The 21,445-nt window shown below is 43.3% G+C and overlaps 1 protein-coding gene across 2 annotated transcripts in view; it reads left to right on the forward strand.

The window, feature by feature from the left end:
• The window catches only part of MTMR2 (myotubularin related protein 2), a 66,633-nt gene that overhangs the window by 35,272 nt on the left and 9,916 nt on the right, over nucleotides 1–21,445 (forward strand). For both annotated transcript variants that reach the window (XM_027677377.1, XM_027677376.1), the window contains exons 3-9: nucleotides 5,095–5,170; nucleotides 8,422–8,516; nucleotides 8,694–8,804; nucleotides 10,887–10,988; nucleotides 11,689–11,772; nucleotides 18,879–19,028; nucleotides 19,804–19,992. In XM_027677377.1, coding sequence (XP_027533178.1) covers nucleotides 5,095–5,170; nucleotides 8,422–8,516; nucleotides 8,694–8,804; nucleotides 10,887–10,988; nucleotides 11,689–11,772; nucleotides 18,879–19,028; nucleotides 19,804–19,992 — 807 coding nt within the window. The remainder of the gene's footprint in view (nucleotides 1–5,094; nucleotides 5,171–8,421; nucleotides 8,517–8,693; nucleotides 8,805–10,886; nucleotides 10,989–11,688; nucleotides 11,773–18,878; nucleotides 19,029–19,803; nucleotides 19,993–21,445) is intronic.

Below are 21,445 nucleotides of genomic sequence, written 5' to 3' on the forward strand. Positions count from 1 at the left end.
TGCCACGGCCCGAAGGGTAGAGGGAATAGGGACGCGGCACTGCGAATAAGGGTCAGGACACAGTTGAAGGTCGGGGAAGCAATGCCAATTTATTCAGGGAAAACAGGGACTTAAATAGGGTAGGTCTGAGGGGAGGATTTAGAACTGGGGAGGAGCATGGGATTGACAACCCAGGGAAAACAGTGATTGGAGGGTAAGGGAGAGGTAGGTGTAACCTTGGAGTAACTAGGGGAAAGGGCCAATGAGAGCTCACTCTGCACTGCGGCAAGCTGTAGCCAATCAGCAGCAGAGGAGCGGGAAAGCAGGGGAGAACAAGGAGGTAAACAAGTTAAGGCGGGAAAACCTGAGGGAGAAGGAGGGACAAAATGGAGGGTACATCAAAATTTCATTAAAACCACTGACAAACAGGGGTACAACAGTGGGAACAAATAACACAATAAAACTGGGGAAGACATCAGTCAGTCCGTGGTGAGAAAGTCCATTCCATGTGTTTAAAATCCATAGTCCATTCAGTTCCCATACAGCTCTCTCCACTTCTTGTATCTTTCCCAGTCTGATAATTGCTCCTCCACAGAGGCCAGAGTGGACCAGTTATGGTGATCAATATGCCCAAGGCTGAGTTGTTGCTTCAGGGAGTCCTTGTATCTTTTCTTTGGAGCTCCTCTCTTGCGGCAGCCAGTGGCAAGTTCACCATAGAGCAGGATCTTAGGGAGGCGGTGGTCCTTCATCCTAGAGACGTGCCCTGCCCATCGCAGTTGCGTTCTCAGCAACATGGCCTCAATACTCGTAATTGCTGCCTGTTCAAGAACAGATGTATTGGTCACATAGTCTGACCAATGGATGTTAAGGATTGTACGGAGGCAGCGTTGATGGAAGCGTTCTAGGAGACGCAGGTGGTGGCGGTAGATGACCCATGATTCGGAACCATATAAAAGAGTAGACAACACTATGGCTCTGTAAACACTGATCTTGGTGCTTTTCTTCAAGTGTTTATTACGCCATACTCGTTTATGGAGTTTTCCAAAAGCACTATATGCCTTCGCTAACCTGTTGTCTATCTCCCCATCAATCTTACCATCTGAGGAGATGAGGCTGCCTAGGTAATTAAACTGTTGGACTGAATTGAGTTCTGACTGGCCGATGGTGATGTGGGGATGGTGGGGGACTTCCTGAGGTGCAGGCTGATGGAGAACTTCTGTCTTCTTTAAGCTGACTTCCAGCCCAAAGAGCTCAGCAGCCTCTGCAAAGCAGGATGTTAAACGCTGCAGAGCTGCTTCTGTGTGGGCAACAAGGGCGGCGTCATCAGCATAGAGTAGCTCCCGGACAAGATGGTTAAGGGTCTTAGTATGGGCCTTCAGTCGCCTTTGGTTGAATAGGCTTCCATCAGTACGATATCGTATGTAGATACCGTCCTGATCATCGAGGTCTGCCGTGGCCCTTTGGAGCATCATACTGAAAAAGACTGTGAATAGGGTAGGAGCGAGAACGCAGCCTTGTTTCACACCATTCTTTATTAGAAAGGGCTCAGAAAGTGTAGTCTACCAGTTTTTGGTGGTTGTATCTGTTTCTTACAGAAACCATCTAGTGATGATTGTGGCAGATACAGCCAGTGTGTGGCTCTACGTCATTGTGGTCCTATTCCTAAGTAACGCTGATTCTGCCCAGCTCTGGCTGTGACCTTCATTGCAGATCTCTAAGAACTCTTTGGTTTTGTTCCCACAGAACAATTTAAAAACCTGAGGCAACACAGAGGTGGCATATTCTGTTGCAGATATATGTGGTACCTGCCTCAATAGCGTTAATGTATCAGCAGCCAGCCATCACTCTCCTGCAGGCAGGCTGCTGCAGTTGTGTCCCTGGCTCCCTTCCCTGCTTCTTTGCCTTACTGGCGCTCCTAATTTAATTTTGCAAGGTTTGCAGAGGGCTAAATTTGGGCCTTGGAGTGTTATTTTTAGAGTCTTGAAAAGAGGCTAATGTACAAAAAAAGATTTTGCTCACAGTTTAATGAACCATTTTTGAATTTTGAGGGGGAGAGGAGGATGGCAGTAAGATGGAAGGGCTTTTCATGTCATCTGTTTAGTCATATAAGGAGCAAGGGGTCCATCTATGATATTGACATCATCTCAGAGCTTCATGTGCTTTGTCCCATACCATTCTTTCCCCTTGATCTCTTTCCAAAACTCCTTTTTTCTTAGCCACCCACTTTTCTTCTCTCCTGCCAGCCTACATCCTTCAGTGCTGCCATAGATATCTTCTGCTGTACCTGCTTCCTGCATTTTCAGCCCTACACAGATTGTATTTCCCCGAACCAATTTTAAGGAGCCATTGATGGAGGTGGATTTCAGGAAAATGCCTACCATTAATTTCTTGGTTTCTGCCAGGATGGGTTTCCAGTGTTCATGTTCCAACTCTAGACTCATTCAAGGTCTAGAGCTGAGCAGATAGTGCAAGACCAACACAACAGAGAAGCATTTGTCCTTGGCTTTCTGACCATGTTTGTCTCAATCTCTTGGGAAGGATACTGTTATCCAGGTGTGACATGCTTGCACCGACTTTGGAGGCATCATGGAGGCAGGCAGTGCTTTGTTACCTGAGGTAGGTCATGTGGCTGAGGCCAGTTACGGGATGGTGAAAATCAGTTTAGTCCTCAAATATGTAGCAAAAATAAAAGAAAGAAAAATAAAAGGGATGAGGGGACATGGAGGCTGACCTTGAAGTGCTGTGCTTCCAGGAAGCCATCCGTCTGCTGCCCTGTGTTGAAGTGAGCGTAGGTATGGATCACTAACCCTTTCCTCTCACCTTGGGGACTCCACATTTCAGAGAGTGTGAATGAGCAGATGGGTTTTAGAACTAGTTTTTAGACTGAAAAGGCTTTCAATCTTGTGTGTAAAGAATGTTGTTGACATGGAGGTCCTTGTCTTTCATACTGCTTGCCTATTCCCTCCGTCTATCCTCCACCTGCAGTACAGTGTTTAAAACCCACCTGAGCTCTGCCCACCTATGCCATTGTGGCAGATGTTTGTCATACTGAATGCTTTCTATGTATCTTACCTTATGTTTGTTTTGGCTTAAGATATAATCCAGTCTCCCAAATGTTTACTGCTGGAGACGCTCCCGCTGACTTCTGCAGGAGAGCAGCGAGTCCAGCTGTTGACCGAAGTGTTCCTCGCAGCAGCTGCTGCCTGTGTGGGGTATGGACCTTCACAAAGAAGCTGTGATCATGTTCTGAATGCAGTGTATTTTCACTAATGTCCTTCCAAGATAAAAAGCCAAAAAGATGACCACCACTTATGGACTAATTAGCCAGAAGCCTCCATCTCATTTATCATAATCCAGATGTTATCCTGCTAATTTCAAGGCAGTTACTCAAGCGGAAAATTAGACACACAGGCGTTGAGAGTAGATCTACATCACAGACTTTTGTTGGGGAGGCCCTCAGTCAGGGCTTTGATGGGTTGTGTGATCTTTGGCCAACACAGCTGTGCTGACAAGAAGTCCTCAACATTGACTTCTGCTCGTTATACCATCAAAACCTTGTTTTTACTGGTATTGCTGATGTGGGGGAGGAGAACCTTTCCTGCAAATTGCTGCCAGAGTGAGCTCTGACAATGATGACCTCTCCTTACTCATCCTGTGTACCCCAGTATGACTGCTCTGGCAGCCTCCCTGGTAAAGCTTGGCCTAAGTGGGTGCAGTTGTGAGGTTCCCGTTAGGAAGCTGAGACTGCACTCACTTTAATTATTAATTTTTTCCAAAAGCCTTTTGAATGCATTTTTTAAAATGTACATCTTGTTCTCAAGAAGGCTTTGATCTTGTTAATCTTTTCATCTATGCATCAATCTGTTGTGTGAAAATGCTGGAACGTGCTCTTATTGTGGCGGGCTTTCCTAGGGTTTTGTTTCCATTTTTTTTTTTGCATAGTTGAGAGAATTTTTATTTCCAGAGGCTTTCCCTCTGGCTTGATCCTACATGAAAGTTGACCACAGATGTGTCAGGTTCTAGAATGCCACTTTGGGCTATGTCTTTGAATTTTCTTTGCAGGGATTTCCTGATATCAAATTGAAACAATGCTTTATGTTTCCTTGCATAATGTTAAAGAGATTGAGAATGAGCCTGCACATTCAGTTGTGAGCAGCAATCAGCTCCCTCTGCCTATATTCTCGAGGTGGGACACATGCCAGCTTTGAATTCCAAGTTTTGTGGTTTCTATAGCACGAGGAGAAGTCTAAACTATCTTACCTGCTCTCTATCTGCGTTAAGAGGTTGAGCAGTGTGCTGCTGTGTTTGTGGTCATTTGGCCAGTTTGAGGCATGGAGAATATGGTTAAATCCATCTGCATTTGGGCCACATAGACTTAGCCTTAATCTTGGTCACTTATATTTGCTTTTCTCTCCTATTTCTTACCATAGGTTTAGACTTCAGGTTATGCTTTCATAGTTACAGCCGTGCTTTCCTAAAATGTCCATCTGTTCATGATAGAAGCTGTCCTTGTGAAAACCTTTGCGTAAATGCAATCACTTGTGTGAGAAGTCATGCCCTGTGGAATAACTTGAATCCAAAGGAAGGTGGAGAAGGGGTCATTTGGCAGCCAAAAACTCCCCAGAAAATTAAAACTGTACCTCCTATACATGCCTATCAAAACAGAACCTTTCTAAACTGATCCAAGTCAGGACTTTCACAGTTTTCAGACCCTCATTGAAAACAGTGGTGTGACAAGGTGTTCTTTTCAACTTTCCTCAGTGTACACTAGAAATTGTTCTGCTGAACAGTTGATAGCATTGTGGTAATAGTTGATCACTTCAACTGGGAAAGGAACTGGTTCCTTTGGCTCTGGACGTAACTGTGAGAGAATTCAACTTGTGATAGTGGGCTGGGCAAGAGAAGGTTGAAGCATGAAAGGACACCTGGGAAGTGTGCTGCCAAAGCACAGAGCCTAGTGTTGACCTCTGAAGAGGGTCAAACACTTAGGCAGTACCTCAAGGTCTTTGAATAATTTATTGTCCTTGATATCGTTGGCCCCTTGCAGGTAAGTGTAAACTTCTTGCTTTATGAAAACATAATGAATTTCTGTTTGTACTTGTGTCTTTTGCCTAGGTCCTGAGAGAGACTAATAAATTGGCTGAAATGGAAGAGCCACCTTTGCTACCAGGGGAAACCATTAAAGACATGGGTATGTGAAGAGGAAATTCCTTATTATTTGCTGACCAAATAGAATATCCATAGAGCAAGATACCTTGGCAGTCATTGACCAACAAGAGCAAATTGCTGATGTTTTGAAAGCCATGATCAGGTTGTTTCATTAGTCGAGTTATTGCACATCAGAGGGACCAAGGTAAACTATGTGTCTCCTTTTAGCACGTAGCAAATACAAAGCAATTCAAGGCACCTTAGCATGAGTGATGAGGTAGGTTGTACAGCCTTGCATTTCTTGCCTCCTGAGAGGACATGGATCGACTGTTTCAAGTTGTCCTTGCCACAGGGTAACTTCTTAAGTTGACACACACAATTTGTGTCAAATCTCTGTCATGGACTCCAGGAAAGGGTACGGTGCTTTTGCAGGGAACTTGCTGTGATACGGGGATGGTTTTTTTCTTTTTCTTTTTTTTTTTAATCCAGACGTTCTGCCATGCATCAGGTTTGCTGATGCTCTCCAGTCTGAAAGCTTGAGTAAGCCTCTTGATTCTGGGAAAGATTTTTCATTCACTTCTTTGCCATGTTGCTTTCCTCTTAAAATGATATGGAACAGTGCAACTTCAGTCCTAAACATAAAAATTCAAAACAACTGAAAATACCTCACCAAAAAAACCCACATCCAACACCACAATAAAGACAAGCAAAAAACACCCAAACAAACCCAAACCCAAAAAAATCCACCTCAGTGCTTACTCTTTTTCTCTACCTCTTTCCTAAGGACTTGGAACTCCAACCAAACACTGCAGACTGATATCTAACTCGCTCCACAGACACAGTTAGCTCTGACAGCAGGACTATATTTTGGGGGGTTCCTAGGGAATAGTTTAAGAGATCAGAGTTTCCAGTGTTTTATCTGTTGACGAATGATGAGATGAGCCATATAAATCTGTAAAACTGGGTGGCTTTTGGAGTAGCCCAAACAGCAGCTGCCTGGTCCAGCAAGAAGTTAAAGGCAGCAAAAAGGAAATATTTGTTATTCATCAGCAATAATTGTTTCCTGTTAAAAGTGTCAAGAAAGGCAAATGTAATTCCTTTTGTATTTTACAGGGAAGGGAAATAAAAAATATTTTTAGCTAACCCAATAATGTAGGGTAAGATTGGCCTGTAAAAGACAGGGATTCCACAAGCAAGGGAATTAGTAGATCTGGTTTTCAGTTTCTTTCTCCCATAGGTATTCTCTTATATGTACCAAAGACTGAGCTTAATAGACTTTCCCTTGGTGCTAGCACTGCTACAACCTCTCTGTTATAGCTGGCATCCATTCTCACAAACAGTGAAGCATTTTAATGCCTTGGAGATCCCTATTTATCGGGTAGAGACTGCTGAAATCATACAGCTGTGAAGGGGTTAAGGTCAGACAAGCCATGTGTGTAGGTACACGTGTACATGCACAGTGTAATTAAGTAAAATTGTTTCCTTAGGAAACCAAGCTAATAAAATGCAAATGTGAAAGGTGATGTGGCTTACAAGCTGGCAAGGCCAGTGTTTGAGATCATGCCTGGGGTTCCTTACCTGCAAAACATTTTTCTAGCACCTTTTCTATTTACTCAGAAATCCTGTTCTTTTTCAGATGTAAATGCATGCTTTTCTTATTAGTAGATTTTGTTGGGGGTTTTTTAAACATTTTGAATTACATTTTGAATAATGGGAACTCTAGTGGAAAAACCAGGCAGGCTGCCCTTACCCTTATTATGCGTCACAAGTCTGCTTTCAAATCTCTGTCAAACTAGTCTTTGAAAAGAAGTGATTAATAATCAGCTACTAATGAAACACTTGGTTTAATTAGGACTGGCTAGAAGCATTTTGTGTTTAATTGTCCTTCAAACAAATGCATGTAAATGTATATAAATAAATAAATAAATAAATAATGGAATTACTAGCATGTATATATATTTTATTTCTTTTTAACCAGATATTGTGTGCTACATATTTTGCTCTTATATCACTTTTGATATTTTAAGGATCCTTCTCCACATCCAGATCTCGAGAGTTGTTGAAGACTATGCTGAAGCAGAGCTGATATGAGGATGATTTAGTTATATGAGTTGCCAGAGCCCTGGAGTAAGGCAGACTCCCTCTTTCTCTCCCTCCAGGCTAAATCTCATGAGATAAAGGTAGAAGAAATTAAGGTCCCCATCCTGATGCCCCAGTAGCCTCGCACCTCATGTGCGTGGTGGCTGTCACCTGGAGGGTAGGTGAGCTGTCCTCCTGACACAGCCCTTGCACAGTGGGTCCCATGGGATCCAGAGGCTTGAGGTTATCTAGGATGATCCAGGGAGTTCTTTCATGGATCTGGCAGCTCTGGTCAGTGGATCTCCTCTGTGTTTTTGAGGGGTGTCATTACTTCTTGGTGACAGCATAAACCATTGCCACAACTAAAGCCAGCCAACTGCTTTAGTGGCAGAAGACGTGATAGACGGCAGAGGTGGGGAGGGAACAACTTAAATCTTGGCATTTTTAATTGATGTAAAACAGAAAGGCAGTTAGGAGGGGTGTTTGCTGTGAAAAACCAGCCTTTTGCTGAAACAAGTGAGAAACATTTGAGGCCTTTTAAGAAGGGGACTGTTTTGAGTCACCATCACTCAGCCTCAAAAATAATTGAATTGTTGCAGAGTAACTTGATCGCTGACTTCAGACCTAAAATCACCAGCAGTTGGGTGTTATACAGATTCATGGTTGCTGCAAATCACTGTAGTTCTGCTGGCTTTCAGCAGGAGGGCCTTCATCCCAGGGCTGACTCTGCATGCAAGGGTGTGTGGAAGACCCAAGCACCCTGAAAACCACATATAGGAGAACTGCCTTCTCCTGTCCTAGGTGGCACAAACCAGCTTGGGGACAATCCTTAGCTTTTATGCAGACTGTTGTCAGCTTCAGAGGCATGCATCCAGGCAGAAGTCATCTCCTCTTTTCATGCATGGTGTTCTCAGCTAGTGGCAGTAAGAGTTAACAGTTTGCAGCCAAGCACTGGCTTTTTTACAGGGTAGCACTTCTGTGCAAATGTAGGATTCTGGGTCATGATACTACTTCTACTCAAACTCTTACTTTCTCCACAGAACTGAAACTTGCATATTAGCTCAAGGCTCTAGGCTAGAACCCCAGATGAAGCTTGTTCTAATGTCATGATCTGAAAAGTAAAACCCCCTAATATGATTGCTGTCATAATTTTTCTCCCATGATTTAAACCATGAAATCAACAACTTTTTTTTCCTTTTTTTTTTTTTTTTTAAGCTAAGGATGTTACTTACATCTGCCCCTTCACTGGAGCAATCAGAGGAACCCTTACTGTTACCAATTATAGACTGTATTTTAAAAGCATGGAACGGGTAAGCTTTTGAAATAATCTGCTTTTGTTAGCTATTTAATCTTTACACCTAGGTGTTCTTTGAGAGTAATTCTGTGTGAAATGTAGCTGTATGTTTGAAAATATAGACATAAGGGAGCAGGAGCTGGGGATTTTCCCCCCTCCCCTTTTTAAACTCACAAATTTCAACTGTCTACAGGACCCTCCTTTTGTCCTAGATGCATCTTTAGGTGTAATCAACAGAGTGGAGAAAATTGGAGGTGCTTCCAGTCGTGGTGAGAATTCCTATGGACTGGAGATTGTATGCAAGGTAAACTCTTAACCGTGTTTTACAGCAGGGAAAGGGGAACATATATTTTAACAGGTTTTTTCTGTAGTACTGTAGGAAGTTCTGCAAAATGTTTCAGTCAGTATGACTTCACAGGCATCAAAAACCATCTGATTTTAAAAGTACTTTTCAGTATCTCCAGTACCAGTCATTCAAGACAAGATACAAACCTTTATTCAGTCTTTGTGCTGGGCAGTGGCTTTTCTTTCTAGGGGAAACCTAGGCCTGCATCCTACTAATGCAGTTCTCAGGGTTGCCCATCATACTATTCCAGGTAGACTGCAGTTATTGTGGAATACAGTACGTATGCCTTTCTCTCATTCGCATTTCAAGAGCAAGAAAGGAGCACGTTTCCCCCTAAATCATTAGCTCATGTCTGCCTGCTGCTGTGCTTTGTGGTGAGGGACTGGCAAGTAGCCTTCAGTCCTCCTCGAGGCTGTTCTTTCATTTCTTTCAAGGTAGTACTTATTTCACTTGTGCCTCTCAAGAGCCCTTGGAATAACTGGTAATACAAATTTCAATAAAAATTAACAATTTGCCTCTTGTGTCTGCTTACCACATACCCACGAAGCAGATAATGCCCCCATCTTCCCTCCTAAATCCATACCACTGCTGTTCACCAGGGCATGGCCGCTCTGCCTGCCTCACTGGCCACATAGGAAGAGCTGAATTCAGAACCTTGTAGGTCTTGGACTGCTTAAAGCTCTTGTCAGAGCCCTTGAAGGCTAAGAGGATGCCACTTGCTGGTTAAGAGCAGAAGGAAAAGGAGTCCCAAACTAGTCTGGTCACTGCTGTGACTTGGAGGTACCAGGAAGCTAAGCAGACTGCCAGGCTGTGGGTGTGCTGAGTCAAGACCAGCTGATGCAGTCTGTACCAGATCATCCAGCTCCTCCCTCGTCTTATTGCAGTCATAATCCACCCTGGCTATCATAGGGATAGGGTGCGTGTGCTGGCAAGCTAATTTGTTCCCTGTTTTGATCTGGATTCCTAGTCCTCAGCCATTTTGTTTATATGCAAATTTGAACACGTGGTCAAGTTTGGAATGAACTGCATTGTTTGCCTGGGTGGAAAGCTCGGGCACAAACTGTATGATGAGTGTTTTGGCCCTTTGTAGCATGTATATATGCCAGCTTGCTTGGCCTAGGATATGCAGAGCAGTTCAGTGCAAAAACAAAGAGGTGCAGATACAGCTTTAGACATCCTGAAATGTTCTCTGTCTGAGACCAATCGCGTAATCTCTATTTGTGAGGATGCAAAGTCTTTATCTGTTTATCTCATTTTCTGACTTGCTCTACTATCTTCATATGCTTGAACTTGATAGCTCATTTCTTGCTGGTGGCTTTTAAACTGTTTACTGCAAGTGTTTGAGTTGCGAGCTTGGCTGGAAGAACTTAGTACCTTAGAGATGCATTATTTAGTTTTGGCATTTGGTTTTGTAGATGAGTGTGGAAAGGAGGTCCTTGGTTACAACTCTTTGAGGAAACTACTGCTGTGTGAAGGAGGAGTTCTCGGTTTCAAGACATCTTCTTGAGTGCTCTGAGAGACGGAAGCTTTAAAGGGAGATGATGTTGAATGCTTTGCACCCAGCTGGCTGGACTTGGGCTTGGGCTTGGGCTACCTACATGCAGTAGCTCTGTGGAGGTACTTTGTGAGGCAGACCCTTCCAGTGGTCCTTTGGCACAACTTGGCATGAGAGCTTGGTGAGAGCTAGGAGGTCCGTCTCACAAAGTCCTGCTGATCAGAGACAGCTTGTCCCTTAGCAGGGCTGTCCCCTAGACTTTCAGCAGGTAGAGAGCTTCATGTGAAGGCAAGGTGCTGCTACCAGGCACACCTGTGCACTTCCTCGGCTCCTCTGCAGTTGGAGCAGGCTCTGTTGGAGTCTGCAGACAACCACTAAGCCAAGCCCAGCATTGCAGTACAAGTGTTCCAAGTACAGTATTAAATCAGTACTAGAAGGAGCATTGTGCTATGACCCTATTTTGAATTCTGGCTTTTGGATTTTCTTTGAATTTTGAAGTGGTTCAGAAATTTGCAACTTGATGTCCCTCTTTTTTTTCATCCTAGGATATTCGAAACTTGCGATTTGCTCATAAGCCTGAAGGGAGGACTAGACGGTCCATATTTGAGAATCTAATGAAATATGCTTTCCCGGTTTCAAATAACCTGGTAAGTGTTTTCTCTTCAGTTTTTACCAAAAGACACAGAGTGGCAGTAAACTGTCTCGTTCTGTCCTTCTACTTGGTACAGCATTCACATGGGGTACATTTTCTTGAAGGAGGAGAAGTGGGTTTTAAGTCTGTTTTTAACTGAAGTTGGTAGGAGTTTAGATCATATAGAAAACAGGAAAAGTCTACTACTACCATGGGCTGGATTCTTTCATGCGTGGAGAATGACTTAGCGATGAAGCCTTGTGACAGAGGGAAAGTCGTCAAAGCGATGTGACATCCCTCAGAGGTTTGCAGCTAATGATGACTGCACTGCCCCAAATCTGAAGTGCAACTCCTCTGCTCTGTAATGTTATGACGCTGCAATTGTTGTTTCAAATGCTGGTTGAAAGGAACTGTTTGTTATTATGTAAGAGAATTCTTGTCCAAGTAGTTTTTTTCTTTCTTTCTTTCTTTAACAATAAACTCCTTTTGTTCATAAAGTACTAGGTAATAGACAAGCAAGATCAGGGGTGTATTGGAAAGTACATTGTTGTACGAGTTATCTGATACAGCAAGAGGGTTAATCTTTTTCACAAAGCCCTAATAAAAAAGTGCAGTGGGAAAAAAGGAAGGGTCAGTCATGAATTAGTATTTGAGATATGAAACATCCTTAAATGGGCTCTGAGTGGGCTCTTAATGGTAAATTTTCTTTCTTTCAGCCACTTTTTGCATTTGAGTACAAAGAGGTTTTCCCAGAAAATGGATGGAAAGTGTATGACCCAACTTGGGAGTACAGAAGACAGGTGGGTATTGTGCCACATGCTCTCTACTCTTCAGAAGTGAGGCTCTGTGCAGTAATACAGTTACAGGTCACGTGGAGTGGATAATGATGCTGCTGACAAATGTTGTGCAGGCTGGGTTTTGTTCTCCACGCTGCAGTGATGGATGACAGCACTACAGCTTTAGAGATAGTAGCATCCACTGATGGAGATTGGCTCAGGCTGCAGAGAGCTGACTTCAGCCTTCAGTAGAAAAAGCAAATGCTCTGTCTTGGTCATCAGCTGCTGCTGGCAGTGAGGAACGGAGGGTGCATCTTGTAGGTACAATGCTGAGTTTCACACCTCAGCATTTGCTTGTATCAGTTTTAATTCTTTCCAGTTTTTCCTGTCTTAAACATGAACTTGGGAGGAAAAAAATTAAGAGTAGAATGCCTTTATTATCATACGGAATCAGCATAGGAATCAACCTAGAGAGTTTTGCAATTTACCATAGCGTAGAACACACAGTTGTAGTGTGTCCAGAGTAGACTGGTCAAAATGTCTTTATGATCATGAAGTGACAGGCTGTCAATTAGGTACTCTGTGGTAAGAGCTTGAGCGGTCCTCCCTGGGGGACAAGATGAGAGAATTTTGGTTTTTATAATGGAATTGCTCCTGTCATAAAATTCTCAAGTAGAGGAAAGAGCTCAATTTGGTGACACGCTTGCCCTGGACACAGTAAACATCTGTCTCATCTAGATCTGCCAATAAAAGCAATTTTCCTTTGTTAAATTAAGAGATGTTAAGCCATGTAATTTAAAGATTTGTGTCATTCTCTTACAATGAAACAAACCCAGACCTCTGTCCTAGCCTAGCTGTTCATCTGATTTCTGGCATCCAAAATGTAAGGACTCATTTTTCTAGCTCTAGTCTTCTAAAAGCTGGGCATGCCTTCTAAATTGGTTATGTAGGCCTGTCATTAACAGATGGGGAGAGAGCTCTTCACTGTAGGGGGTGATTTGTTCGCTCCTAAAATAGCTGCCTAAGATAGATCACTGGCTTCTAGGCTGCTAATTGAAAGTGAGATGTATCTTACTGTATCTTTCTGTACGCTGCCTTCATTACAAAAAGCGTATGTTTTGCAATGAGGTGCCGCAATCCAAAATCCTAGTAGAGACAAAATCCAGTCGTTTGTAATCATATGGTATGTAAGGTCAACTTTAGCTACAAGACCAGATAATGCAGCGATTATTGCTTTGTTTAGAATTTACCTCTTTCTTGGTGGTTATTTTATGGAAAGATCTGTTTATAGACAAGGATCTGCTGCCCAAGCTATTTGGGCAAGATGCTTCTTCATAGGTCTGAGAACTTTGGAGTAACAACTAAAGATCTCCACTGAAAAGCACAGTATTCGCTTAGCCAAGCTAACTAAACAGGTGTACCAAAGAGATTCTTGCAATACCTGGAAAGGAGGAAGGGTGACCCCTGTGAATTTCGAAGTAAATTATTCTACTTTCTTAATCCTGCCATGTCGTTTTTTTATAATAGAAACTTATCTGTCCATATTAGTGTTTTTATACTGTGATCTGGTGTACCTTAAATTTGGCAGGAGTTTGGTTACGTGGTGAAAGGATACGTGTATTGCATGCATGTAATTTGCAGCTCTTCGTGGCCTTTCTGTAAAGAAAATGAGACCAGGCCATGGTGTCTTTGTTTCTTGTCACACGAGGTAGCACTGTTGTGTGTAAAACATGACAACTTGAGACATTACTGCACTGTGTAGTTGTGCTGTGCTGCTTTTGTATCATTTTTGAGTAGAAAGGAAAAACTTTGCCTGACTGCTTTTATGTCAAGAAACCAGACTAATGTCCAGGTGCTGAAGCCCTTGGTCATTTCCTTACATTGGTAACTGCAAAAGTGAACCCAAATCAGGACATTTTGCAGCCACAGCCTATCTGAATTTTAACCATGATGGGCCACAGTCACTACCATTCCAGATCACGCAATCCATCTGTTCCAGTGGCTTATCTTCAAAAGTGACTAACGCCAGCTGCTGAAGAAGAGACAAACCCTACTGCAGTAGATGTTTATGTTGTGATGTGGCTAGGAGGAGAATTTCATCCCTTTTTTTAGATTGATTTGGGTCCTGCAGCATGATGCTTTATGTCCCCTCCAAAACTTTTAGGTATTTCAGTCTGTTTATTTAATTCTAGTATTTATAACTATGGATGTTCAATTTATCTGTGTGAATGTCTTAGCCTTTTTTCTTAATCCAACCAGATTCTGCTAAAGCAATAACAAATACTACGGTAAATCAGGATTATGTCCTGAAATGGCAGCGGGCATTCATTAACAGTGAAACAAAACTGGTATCATCAAATCAGATAATGTCACTGACTCTGTGAATTGTGATCAGAAGTAGAAAAGCAGGACATATGCACGGTCAGCAGGACTTTTTTGGAATTGGTTTAAAAACTGTTATAGAAGAGCTGGCCTAGGGCATAAGCAGCCCAGCAGTATGGTGTTAACTTGGTATATCTTAGGCCAGGTCAGTCTTTTCCTGTGGAAGCAGGGTCACAGAGAGAGGGGAGTGGATCAAAAGTAAACTCCAACTACCAGGAATTCAGAAAAGACATATAGACTAGGGTCTGTGGTCTACACTGGTGCATGTGGCAAGCTTGTGTGTGGTATGATTTATTTATTATAATTTTCATTAAGATTAATAGAAGTGTGTTGATATGATAGCAACTGTAGCAATTAGAAAAGATACTCAGTAAACCCTTGACTTCTCTGTTAGCATTCTTGGGAAAGATGGAAATATGTAATATATTAAAAATCTGTGATTGTGTAAAACTATGGGGAGTAATAAACAACCTGTAGAGAACAAAAGGAACTCAGAGAGATTTGAGATTTAGTTGGTAAATAGAATCACATGTGGCAAATGAAATTTAAAACTGAAATTGCTCCCTGATTTTTATTACATGCAGGCTGCAGAGTTTAAAACAGAATTGCAAAGTGAATAAGACTCAGTTGAAACCAAAAGGCCTTGAGATGCCTTTGGAGTAACTTAAAGCTTTATTTTCCTTAACAAGGTGGGGAGCATTTGGAAAATATTACAAGGGGTTGTGAGGCAGGAAATGTGTAATGTTTCCCTACAGAAGTCATTCTGGTCCAATCCTATGCTCTGGTCATATCTACCAGGTAGCCACAGTATAGGCTTGTGATTGCTGCTTTCAGAGAAAACATGTAGAAACTAGTAATTCAGAAGAACTGACCTATTTTGAGGGTAAAAGAAATGCCCAGCATTAGTATACAAGCAGAGTGGGGAAGGTAGAGCATGAGAACAGCATCCTACAGAGGATTGCTGGGTGTAACGTGGCGGAGTAGAGTGAGAATTGAGCTGTTAAATGTCCCATGGTTTAACTGAGGTCTTGCTTATGCTAGGTATGTCCCTACTGCAGAACAGATCAGAGCTCTCTTGTGCTAAGTGGACACAACACGGGCTGAGTACATGGCAGAGGGACCAGCTTGGCTATGCAGCTATGTCCTGTGTTGGTGTAGCGATGCGCCTCAGCCAATGTGCTCAGCTTCCTGGTATCTCATGGCTCAAACCAAGTTCGAGAGAGACACTGCTAGTGTGTAACTTAGGACCCTTCCTGCCTTGCCTGCTGCAGATCAAGGTGCACCTACATAGCTAAACTCAGAGTCGATCTGCTGGATCCCATAGAGAGATGTGACTGTGTGTAATTCCAGCAAGGAAATAATTTTTTTTCCTGTCAGTGGAAGATCCCCATGTGCTTAACCTTAAACACGTGCTTTGCAAGGTGGTGGTTTCAGTGCCATGTCGATGTGGCTTCAGCAGTTTTTCCCTGCAAACGAAGACACTCCATCTTCTACAATGTGCGTAAATTAAGTGATAACTGAGCACAGGTCATTAAAATAAAGCATAAATGACTATCCAGAGGGAAACTAAGTCTAGTTTGTGTGTGGAGATGACACAAAGGCTGTGTCTCTATGGTTAGATGATACAGTTGTAAGGAGTGTTCCCAAGCACTGGGGCACCTTCATTGCAAGTTCCAGGCATAGCTTCAGTCCAGGCTGTTACCATCCCTCTTTTGACTGGGTGTGTTTGAGCACCTTTAGCCATGCACAAAGATACTCTTCCAGCAAAATGTATGCAAATTGAGAGTACAAACCAGTTATTTACTGACTAACACAGAAAAAAAGATAGCTGAGATTTAACTAGCTACTAGGCTGAACATTCGTACTCACTGCCTCAGAGGATGCTTCTGTAGAGACTTTCCTGGCCAGGCAAGCCAAGAGGGAGGGCTGCAAAGCCTGCTGTTAAACCTAGCCATGTGTCAGAGGCTGACACAAGCTGAGGATCACCAGGAGGCAGTTTGGACAAACTATATCTTGTTTGGAGAATAAATGAGTTGAATAGCACGGGTGTGAGGTGCATTGTTTCAGCTGGTCTCAGTGAGAATGTTCATGGAACATTTAATTTATGACTGTGGATGTGGCTGTGCTGCCTTCCTTGGTGTGCCCTCTAGCAGCCACCAAACATGTGAATTCCCCTAAAGTCAGGGTCTGCTAGCAGCATTATTTTACCTGAGGAAGACAGACCTTTTGCAGCAGCCTTTGGTGACTAATGTGGACACCCAACAGCTGTGTGCCCTAGCAGCTTCAGAATGATCACAGCCTGCTGTTAGCGAGGCACACCTTGGTTCCTCCTGCAGGTGCACAGGCAGGCAGCTCCCAGAGCCATTCCTTAGCCTGCAGAGGCTTCTTGAGTTATATCTGTAACAGTGTGGTTTGATAGTAGGCTTTTGGGTGCTTAAAACTTACCAGGAAGCAGTGAAATGCATCTTAGATGAGGAAATACTAGTGTGCTTTATATCACGTTTAGCTGTCTCTATTGATTCCAGCTGGAGAAAGGGCAAATCTGAAGGAGCACGAATAAATGCAGAAGCTACTCTGCGTTATGGCAAACGTCCTGGGAAGATGCAAATTCAGCTTCTCTTCTAGCCCACTTGGCTTATTTCTGTTTGCTTCCAGTCCTTAGAGAAAGTCACGATCTGAATCCAAAGCATTTTGGGTGGTGCTGTGATTCAAGGCTCCTGTGCTGGGGAAAAGCAGACATTCCCTATGATTCGAAGGAAATCTGAATGCTGACACATGGCATCTTTTCTTTCTTTGGGGGCTTGTCATGGATTTTTCTGGTCTGGGCTATTGCAGAGAAAAGATTTTCTGCAAATTTATCAGTGTGACAGCTGAAAGTCTTAGAGCTTTGGAGAGCTTTAGAGCTCAGTTCTGGCCCAAGCAGTGTGTGCTGAAGCTATTCTGCCCAGCACTGTGCAGAGGGTGCTTTGCAGTGCCCACTGCTTAATCTTCTCTGTGAGCACTGGTAGAGTTGCAGGGCAGAATGAAAAGGAGCCTTTTTTCAATGTAGCTGCTTGTCAGCTCCCATTTTCCTTGCCAAGACTGTGCTGACAGTGTACTTTTCATTCAGATTTGGGGGAGGTGAAATCCCCAGGTCTTGCTGGTTGATCCATTGCATGTACTTAGTAGGACAGGACTGAGAACTAATTTGCCATTAGTCCACTTCCAGGTAGTAACCAGCTTGTTTACAGCTGATGCACAGCTAAGAGCAAGAGCCTTGCTATTCCCTGGTTGACAGCAGAGCTGGTGGACCCAGCAGGTAGACTGAGCATCTTCAGTCAATAAGCTTGGACTGTGTATACACATTGCTTGATGCCTGTTTCTGCCAATTCTTTGGCTTCAGACTGCCAAAAATAGCTTTCCTTTAGGGTTTTGGGGTATTCATGATCCTGGCAGCTCTGCTGATTCCTTGTAGTAACCTTTCCTTCCCAGGGAGGGCCCCAGCAGAGGGGTGGTTCACAAGCAGAGTGTGTGACTGGTATTAGACAGAAGGTCTGTCCTCCCTTCAGATTTTTAACCATGACCTCTTTTGACAGCATGACTCACTGCTGTGAGGGTGAACCGGCTGCAGTCTGTGTGGGTCAGGCATAATTACCACAGCTCGTCTGACTTGTGTTAGATTTGTCATTTATTTCCTGTGCGAGCCATTACAGTGGTAATCACTGTCCCACCACTCTCCTTAAAATGAAGTACTGTTTATTAGAACAGAAGCATGTATTGTTTTAAGAGTTGATGTTCCCCTAAAACACACTCTGTGCTGAACAGTCTGGCCATGTTCAAAGCAGCAGATGTGTCTTCCCCACAGAGATGCTTTGTGTCGGTGCTCACCCCTGCTGCAGCAAGTATCTGTTTAAATCTCTCCTTGCAGGCACACTGTACCAGCCACTCCGTGTTGATCTGTTCATTTCCAGCATCAGCCAAACCAAGTCTGCAGGTTATCAGGATCCTCCCCATTGTGCTTCAGATGTTACCTGAAGGTTGTTGTCTGGGAAGCTGTTGAGTGGCTTCCCCATCAGGGCACACCGAACTCAGTGATATGTGTGTGTACGTAGCTTCCCTGCTCTCCCAGCCCAAGCCATGCTAGTACAAAAGGAGATCTTAGTCTAGCAGAAACATGGGACTTGCACATCACATACAGTCATGCAGCCAGAGACATAAAATTATTAAGTTTTTGGTGTTTTTATAGGATTCCACAGTTGTACCACAAACACTCAACAAGGCCCAAAACAGATTGATTTTTTCGAGGGTGTTTTACTGCCTGTTCTCCCTTCTTCCCCTCCCCTCCATCCTGTCTGGTATCTCCATTTTGCATCCCCAGTTTCACCCACCACGTTTGAGCTAAGTGCCAAGAGAGAGGTAAATTGGTCACACATTCTGTCCTGCTCGTGGCTTTCCTGTGAGCCCATGATGAGACCAGGAGGTATCTTAAAGATGCACTCAGGGGGATCATCTGTGGCCTCCACAGTTCCTTTGCCAAGGTGACCCTGCCTGGAGTATTCTAGTTTCCCTGTTCTTCAGCGACCTGAGCAAAATATCCACCTCTCCGGGAAGAGGCATGAAATGCAAGTTACCAAGATAATGCATTCCCAGGTGCCAGCCCTAAATGTCCTTCATTAACAAAAATTGCCTTGAATTTCAGGTCTGGGGATTTGACTGTGCTGAGGTCTCAGAGCAACTCATTTGGTAACGTGCTGTTGTTTCCTCTTTAGGGAATTCCCAATGAAAGCTGGAGGCTGACCAAGATTAATGAGCGCTATGAGCTTTGTGATACATACCCTGCCATTCTAGCTGTGCCTGTAAACATTCCCGATGAAGAATTAAAGAGAGTAGCATCTTTCAGATCAAGAGGACGCATACCAGTGAGTAGGACAAAGGAAGCCACCTTTGGGCAATAAATAATACCAAGATCAGGCTGAGTAGATTCCAGGGAGCCAATAAATGGTCAATGGATAATAAAAGTCACAGCAACACGTTTGAGGACTTAGAAAAGCAGCAGTATCTGCTGGAACTACTATTGTGAAAGAGATGTAGACTAAACCAAAATGAGAAGATAAGATAATTTAGCTCAACTCAGACCAAATCTCCGTTCAGTTCCTGAGAAACACAAAGCAGCCCTATTGGGCTGTTTACAACTGTCTGGCCTACTCTGACTTTCAGAATAGAGGAATACTTAGTGATACTCCTGATGAGAATGCTTGTTAAATGAAATTAAGACAAAATACACTGTTATGATGATTACTTCAGCAGTAACTGAAAATGTACTAGTTTACTTCTAAAGTTTGTAGAAAATTCTATCTGTTCCTAAAGTACTTAACTTTGACATGGTATAACATAAAGTAAGACATTGCCCACATAGTGACTCACACAACAGCCAGAAAAACAGTTTGCATCATATTTAAAAGTCAAACTTAAATTATTTGGTCACCTTTTGTTTGTTCAAACTTTGGGAATGCCACAAGAATGAATAAGGACAGAAGAGTTAATTCTTTCATTCAGTCATGATTTAGTAGAATCCAGCCTTCTGGAACCAGCTAATACATGGTGGAATCCCAGACCAAGCCATTACAGGTGAAACACTTCACTGGTTTAATGAATCCCATTTTTCCTTCATTTATTTCCCATTTGTTTTCAAAGGTCTTGTCATGGATTCACCCAGAAAGTCAAGCAACGATCACTCGCTGTAGCCAGCCAATGGTGGGAGTGAGTGGCAAGCGAAGCAAGGAAGATGAAAAGTACCTTCAAGCCATCATGGATTCTAATGCTCAGTCCCATAAAATCTTCATATTTGATGCAAGGCCTAGCGTGAATGCTGTAGCCAATAAGGTCGCGTGCTTTTTCCTCTATCTAAAACTGGGAATGTAATAATTTAGAGCACATTTCCCACCTCAGCTTCATATTATTCTTAAGGATCACAAGAGGGTTTTCCCTTGGGGAAATCTGCATGCAATGAGCTGATTCTCTAGACAGACTTTTATACCTGCACTGGTATTTGTAAGATATCAATGTGACTACTGAAGATCCATTATATTAATCTTGGATGGGAAATGAAATTGCAAGGGGGACAAAAAATGAAGTAATACTGAGGTCAAACTCTAACCCTCTGTATCTTGTGTATCACCATTTTCCACTTCACATGGTTGGAAGACTGCTTCCTCTTAACAGCACCAGCACTCTGTCCCTGTTAACTGTGATGGGAGCAGGGGATACTCAGTACTTCTGAAATTCAGGCATCACGATTTTTTTTCAAAATATGGCTGGAGATAGCTAATGTCTAGGAATGTTCCTCTGTTCCTTCTGCTGTTGTAGGGTCGTAGAATTCCTTGGGTTGGAAAAAACCTTTAAAGGTCATGTAGTCCAACCCTCCCCTGCCATGGGCAAGGGCATCTTCCACTAGACCAGGTTGCTCAGAGCCTTGTCCTACCTGACCTTGAATGCTTCCAGGAATGAGGCATCTGCCGCTGTTCTGGGAAACTTCTTCTAGTATTTTACCACCCTCAGTGTAAAAAACTTCTTCTTTATATCTAGTCTGAATCTACCCTCTTTTAGTTTTAAACCATTAGCCCTTGTCCTGTCACACCAGGCTCTACTAAAACATCTGTCCCCATCTTTCTTATAAGCCCCCTTAAGTACTGGAAGGCTGCCATAAGGTCTCCCAGGAGACTTCTCAACCTTTCTCATAGGAGAGGTGCTTAAGCCCTCTGGTCATTTTTTGAGGATCCCTCTAGACTCACTCCAACAATTCCATGTCTTTCCTGTGCTGAGGACTCTAGAGCTGAATGCAGTACACCAGGTGAGGTCTCACAAGGGCACAATAGAGGGGCAGAATCACCACCCTCAGAGCACAATCACCTGCTGGCCATTTGGCTTTTTATGCAGCCCAGGATACAATTGGCTTCCTGGGCTGCAAGCACACATTGCCAGCTCATGCCCAGCCTCTCATCCAGCAGCACCCCTCAGTCCTTCTCTGCAGGGCTGCTCTCATTTTGCTCATCTGCCAGCCTGTGTTGATACCAGGGGTTGCCCTTACACAGGTGACACCTTGCGCCTGGACTTGTTAAACCTCATGAGGTTCCCATGGACCCACTTCTCGAGCCTCTCCAGGTCCCTCTGGATGGCATCCTATCCTTCAGGTGTGTCAACATCACCACTCATATTGGTATCATCTGCAAAATTCCTGAGAGTGCACTTGATCCTTTTGTCTATGTCATTGATGAAGGTATTAAATAACACTGGTCCAAATACCAGTGATGTCCCCTCAGGGACCACTTGTCACTCA

Source organism: Neopelma chrysocephalum, unplaced genomic scaffold (genome assembly GCF_003984885.1).
Source record: "Neopelma chrysocephalum unplaced genomic scaffold, ASM398488v2 Primary Assembly neopelma1_43, whole genome shotgun sequence".
Classification (NCBI taxonomy): Eukaryota; Metazoa; Chordata; class Aves; order Passeriformes; family Pipridae; genus Neopelma; species Neopelma chrysocephalum.